This window comes from Alnus glutinosa, chromosome 12 (assembly GCF_958979055.1).
Source record: "Alnus glutinosa chromosome 12, dhAlnGlut1.1, whole genome shotgun sequence".
In the NCBI taxonomy this organism is placed as follows: Eukaryota; Viridiplantae; Streptophyta; class Magnoliopsida; order Fagales; family Betulaceae; genus Alnus; species Alnus glutinosa.
The window spans coordinates 1,878,084-1,884,083 of NC_084897.1; the positions used below are offsets into that span (position 1 = coordinate 1,878,084).

The 6,000-nt window shown below is 35.6% G+C and overlaps 1 protein-coding gene across 1 annotated transcript; it reads left to right on the forward strand.

The window, feature by feature from the left end:
- Positions 1-2,931: 2,931 nt before the first annotated feature.
- LOC133851769 (universal stress protein A-like protein) lies at positions 2,932-4,012 on the forward strand. Its single transcript, XM_062288343.1, has 4 exons — positions 2,932-3,213; positions 3,307-3,416; positions 3,514-3,632; positions 3,761-4,012. Exons 1-4 carry the CDS (start codon positions 3,042-3,044, stop codon positions 3,843-3,845), a joined length of 486 nt encoding a protein of 161 aa, XP_062144327.1. The 5' UTR covers positions 2,932-3,041; the 3' UTR covers positions 3,846-4,012.
- Positions 4,013-6,000: the final 1,988 nt, after the last annotated feature.

Here is a 6,000-nt window from a genome sequence, read left to right on the forward strand (position 1 = left end):
CTTTGGCCCCTCAACCTATCAATGCCTTTAAAAATGATCCATTTTGGCAAAATATGCCCATAATACTCCTGTCACAAGTCATTTTTCAATTATTTTTTTTTTTTTAAAAAAAGCATTAAAAAATTTAAAAACTTCAAAAAGAAAAAAGAAAAAAAAAGTGGGTGTTTGGGGGTCTTGGGGAAGGGGTAGCCTACGAGCCACCCCCCGGCCTTTGGGGGTGGCTTTCAGGCCACCTTGAAATGGATTTCGGAGTGGCCCAAAGGCCATACCCAGGCTTAGGGGGTGGCCGCGCGGCCACCCCCTCCTGGTAGCCATTCCTAAATACCCATATTTTTTTAAAAAAAAAAAAAGAAAAAGAAAAAGAAAAATGACACGTGGAATAGGTATTATAGGCATATTTCACAAAAGTTGACATTTTTCAAAGGCATTGGTAATTTGGAGGACTATCTATAAAATGACTGATAGTTTGAAGGGGCTAAATTGTAATTTTTCCTAAAAAAATATAGGATTACAAGCTCGTTAGGTGGCAAGCATCTAAAGCCATTTTTAAGGAACTCGTTATATTAAAAGCGGTCACCATCCCCAAATTAGGGATCATACTTTCTCTCTTTCTCTTAAAAAAAGAAAAAAAAGAAAAAAAAGAAAAAGAACTCTCTATTTAGTTTTTCATCTTAAACAAATTTACTAACTTAAACATAAACAGTTCTTCACTAATTATTATCTCTGTTTTGCAGATAATCCGTCACAGATCTAACTTGCTTGATCATCATATGTTTAGAGTGGTTTTGAGACCACTCGTTAATGGATATATTATATGGATAAGGAAATGGGCCAATCCCGCAATAGAAAATGACACCGGCCTCCACCAAGTTGGACAAGTAATTCTGTGACATCAACCAATTTGGACCCATGATGAAATGTGCTATACACTTCAATTTCAATTCTTCTTTACGTGTCAAATCTGACGCTTCCTGTCACGCAATTTCAAACTTGTAGGGCCTTCGCCCTCAATTATTTTATTCGATCAATTTAATTCTCTCTTCTTCTATAAACCCACCAAGCGGCAAGCATTGCATCCAAAAGACCACCCCCCATGTAGCTTTCCATAAAAAGAAGCACATATCTCTAACTATCTACGCACATCATTCCTCTTTACCACTCTCTTCATTCAATTTTCTCTCGTAGAATTATTTATTGATTTAAGCATCGAAAGTACTCTCGGTCCTTCAGGGCATGCGGTTTATGAACACTTTCTTTCTTATTTTGCAAATAACCAACTGCTAATCAATTTGTCCATCCAAAAATATGCTTAAGTAGTTCTAAAGATAAATGTTATTAAAATATATTTATAATATAGTCTGAATATAATATTATTGATTTATATTTTTTAGTCTAAGTCGATTTGTGCTTTTTAGTATAAGTCGATTTAGGTTTATTAGTATAGGTCGACTTATTTAACTATAAATAAGAGCCTATGTATTTTAAATAATCAAGTTATTGAGTACAATTAATGTAACCTTTTAAACTTTATCTTGTAGACGTAGGTCATAGGCTGAACCATGCACGTAAATTCTCTGTCTCTTTTCTCTTTCTAGCTTTCGCTACTATTTCTCTTTTATTCTATTTTAGATTTATATAAAAATCTTAACAGAATTTAATATTCTAATTTAAAATAAAAATTGTTGGAATTTAATTGAAATTAAGAAGTCAGGAGTCTGTAAAGGAACATGCACTTTGTTGCAAGTTGGACAAATATACTGCCATCCATGTTAAATATCTTCCCCATGCAGAGTGTGACATGCACCAGCCAGTCAATTACGTACCGGATCAGGATGAGCCTATGAATGTAACACGATTGGTAGCTGCTGTGGCTCAACTTGGCTGGTTAGATATTTTCTCCGCCGTCGATAAGCTTCGCTCAGCTAGATGTTGACCATAAGATATACCAGAAAACGAAGTACGACTTTTGGGTTGGTGGTATTTTTTTTTTTTTTTGTCGGTTATTAAATAAATAATTTTTTTTTTTTTTTTTTAATATGGGGATGTTCATGGACCTCTACACAAGAAAAATTATTACTGTGTGGGCTAGTTGACATGTGGTATCGTCCATAAATGAGCACCTTGGGATACCATGATAAAGAAAGAAAAAAAATGTTTTTGATCGACTTAACAGTGTCACGTGAACTCTCACATTAATTTGTAAGAAAATTGTAGTAATAAAATGACATGTTTTTCTTATGGTCTATAAAAATGATATGTGTCATTTGAACATGAAAAACACTTACTTTTTTAATAGCATTAACAAAATTGGAGAAAATTTTATTAAAAAAATCATGTTCTTTTCACGTGCAATTAAAAAAAAAGCATATTCTTGACACTTAACATTTTTATAGGTTGAATTGGAAAAAGTTTCTCTTAGCAAAGAGACTGTCCTGGAGAACATGTTTTGTATAAGAGCATTCTTAGTAACCTCACCAAAATAACCAAAATTTGGTGAGTCAATTTGGTGAAAGTGTCCAAAATGACTCTCTCAAGCATCACACACCACCTCCATTTTAAATAAGATTATTTAAATTGAATAATGATAGTGAATAGATAAAATGATGAGACTATTGGAAGTGCTTTAAAAAATGAATAATGCTATACATACTCACACTTCTCTACATCAATTTTTCTATACATTTAGATAGTTTTTAAAATTATTATTGGCTTTGATATGAATGTTTATTAAATTTTAATACAAAATTAATTTTAAAAGTTGTGAAGAAATAAGTGTGAGGAAGTGTGAATATCTGGACATTTACTCATTTAGGAATCTCACCCCCTCCCTCTTATCCATGAAGGTGCCAAAAAAAAAAATAATAAAAAAAAAATTATGTAATCCCACAGAATCCGAAAAGGGAAGCTCCAAACCCGAGGGCAGCCACCATCTATAAATGCTGGTCCTTTTGCCTCCGTTATCAACAATTTAAGGCTGAGAAATTCGTGAAGAGCCATATATTAGAGATTTCAGGCCAAAACACTTTCTTTGGGTCATAGGAATGGAAGGAGCGAAGGAAGAGTGCAAGATTGTGGTTGCTGTGGACGAGAGCAGGGAGAGCATGTACGCGTTATCATGGTGTCTCAGGAACCTCGTTTCTCACAGCAGCAAGAACACCCTCGTGCTTCTCTATGTCAAACCACCACCTACTGTCTCCTCCTTTGATGCAGCAGGTTTGCAATTGCTAGCTTCTCATTCTGTTTGAGCCAAAGGCCAATTTTCAGCAGCTCCATGTTGATGTGGAGAATATGTATTTGATGTTACAGGGTATATGTTTTCCAGTGATGTTGTTTCAGCCTTGGAAAAATATGGCAGTGACTTGGTGAATTCAGTGATGCAAAGAACAGAAGCTATCATCAGGAAATTTGGCACCAACGTAAGCCTCGATCTCTTAATTCTTTAGTATACCAAGGATGTTTTGTTGGGTGTTCGCGTGTCTGAGTGGTGGTTAATTATTGATAGCTTTTGTGCAGATAAACGTTGAGAGAATAACTGGAACTGGAGATGCCAAGGATGTGATATGTAGTATTGTGGGGAAACTTGGAGCTGACACCTTAGTAATGGGAAGCCATGGATATGGTTTCTTTAAGAGGTACCCACCAAATTTCCCTTCTGTTTAGATTGTGTGACTCAAACCCTTTCCTCTGTTCTTCTTCTTCTAAATTCCTTTATGGTCTTGTACTCTTGTTGGAATCATATGCTGATTTTTCATACTTGCAGGGCTCTTCTTGGGAGTGTGAGTGACTACTGCGCCAAGCATGTCAAGTGTCCTGTGGTGATCGTGAAGCATCCAGAGGATATATGAGTGTCTTTATCTTCTCTTTTTCTCAAATTATGAGTGAACATTCACCACTAAGCTTGGTGATTAATGTAAACGGTGGTGGAAGGGTTTAAGAACATATTGTCCATATCTGCAGAAAAACCAGAAAGAAAAGAAAAATTAATACTACTAATGAATCTAGCTTTCTGCAAGCATATTTGTATATATATTTTTTTTAATGTAAATGGGTGAGTGGAAACAGAGCACATTGCATAAAAGGAGAATGATCGAAGCAACAGATCCTATACAATGCCAAAACTTCAAACTTCCAACACCTATCAGTAAGACCAAGAATATAAAAAACAAATACAAGAAAAGGAAACTTTAACTAAGAAATATGATAGACCTAAATATTCTTGATGAAAGAGTTTGGAGAAACTCTGTTTTGGCTTCTGCATTAATTAGATGTGCCAGCATAACTACAACAAAATTTGTGGTGGTACTATCTCCTCAATTAAATGTGCAAGCACTAGAAAGGCCCCAGATGATTCACAACTGAGGACACCATAGTGACCCAGTCATGTACTATTGCTAAGAAGACCCTGATCTTCGTTGATATGTAACATATGACACCAAGCAGTTGCCCATTCAATCTAAATTTATAACATGCAAGTAACCCGTCAAAAACCTAAATTTATAGCCGATAAATTCGGAGGTTACTAGTTCAAATCTCATTTCTCCTCCTTGGGGCCAATTGAATTATTTGGCAAGAACTAATAGTCAAAAAGCCAACCGTAACAACTGCATTTCAAAATACTCATTAAAAGTAGAAATCCCAAGAATTAGGTAGAACCACTTAGACAAGCACATTAAACGAAATAACTACAAAACACAACCATTTCCCACTTAGCATAAGAATATCTACGGAGTTTCTGATGCACCATTCTTGTTGTGCTTCTTTATGTACCTTCGGTTTCTTAGAAACCTGGATCCATCTAAATCACCAAAAAAAAAAAAAAAAAAAAAAAAAAAAAATTGAAACTAAAAGCCATAACCTAAAAAATCTTATCTTCTAAATACTACGTATCAAATTGTGTATATTATGTGGTCATACAAATGCTTTACCTGCTTCTTGAAAGATTCTCTCAAGAAAACTAGAAAAGATGCTATCTGTGCGAAATTGCTTTACAGAACAAACAAAAAAATAATAATGGGGTTAGGCTTAATTACGAGTTATCCATCAAAGTTGGTTTGTATAACTTAAACCCCCCCATAAGCAAGAGATACACATGAGAATCTCGTGATATTAATAAAACCCAGTCAGATTGGGCCACGTACATCACCTATTGATTCTATATTCCATTTATGTTCATTCTAGGGGTGTACACCTAGAATTAAGAGGTTTAGCTGAAGTGATATATACATGACGTTAAGTGTTTTAAATCTTTTGAAGAAGAATAAGTGATATACATGACAATGCGTGGAAGCCCACAGAAATGAATAAAGTGTACGTTTGTAAGAAGTCTTGAGAGAGGAGCATCTGTGCGGCAACTTGTGTGTTGGCTTTGCCTTAACGTTGGTTAAACATAGTTTTAATCTATTGCGTCTGTAACTGCAAGGCATCCGAACACAAAAGCAATCCATGAGCATACCTGGTGTTGTGCCATTGTATAGTGTGAGTGTAAGGATCACTCTTCATAGGCGAAATATCACTTATATTGTGTGCCTTCGTTAGGTAATTTGTCATTAATGAGTTGCCTTTCTATAATTTTTGATATATGATGCTTTTCATATATGGTTTTTCTCGATATGTATTCCGAGTAAGTTGTGTGCGCTTTCTATGGAAGTTGCATTTTGGGCTTTGGGCAGGGCTTTGACCTGGGCCCCATTTAAGTTTCTCCATTTTAGTAACCCCCAAATCCCTTGGACCACAAGTGTGGGCCAATGAGAATGAGTTATGAGAGTGAGAGAGCCATTCCATCATGAAACATATATTGGATGTCAGTCAAGGCTGGCAAAGCGGGTTATCGTGCTAGATTCAGGTCGACCTGACAGCCTGAACCCGACTTGATTAGCTAAATGGGTTGGCGGGTCAATTTAACTAATCGTGTTATAAACAAATTGACGAGTCATAAACGGGTCAACCCGTCAACTCGTTTAGCTTAAATTTTAATCCTATAACTTCATGTCGTGTTCGTGT

Excerpts from the sequence above, each read along its gene's own strand:
- LOC133851769 (XM_062288343.1), top strand. The coding sequence starts at position 3,042 with ATGGAAGGAGCGAAGGAAGAGTGCAAGATTGTGGTTGCTGTGGACGAG. Across the intron at positions 3,417-3,513 it reads TCAGGAAATTTGGCACCAAC|ATAAACGTTGAGAGAATAAC; the intron begins GTAAGCCTCGAT and ends GCTTTTGTGCAG. Across the intron at positions 3,633-3,760 it reads GGATATGGTTTCTTTAAGAG|GGCTCTTCTTGGGAGTGTGA; the intron begins GTACCCACCAAA and ends TCATACTTGCAG.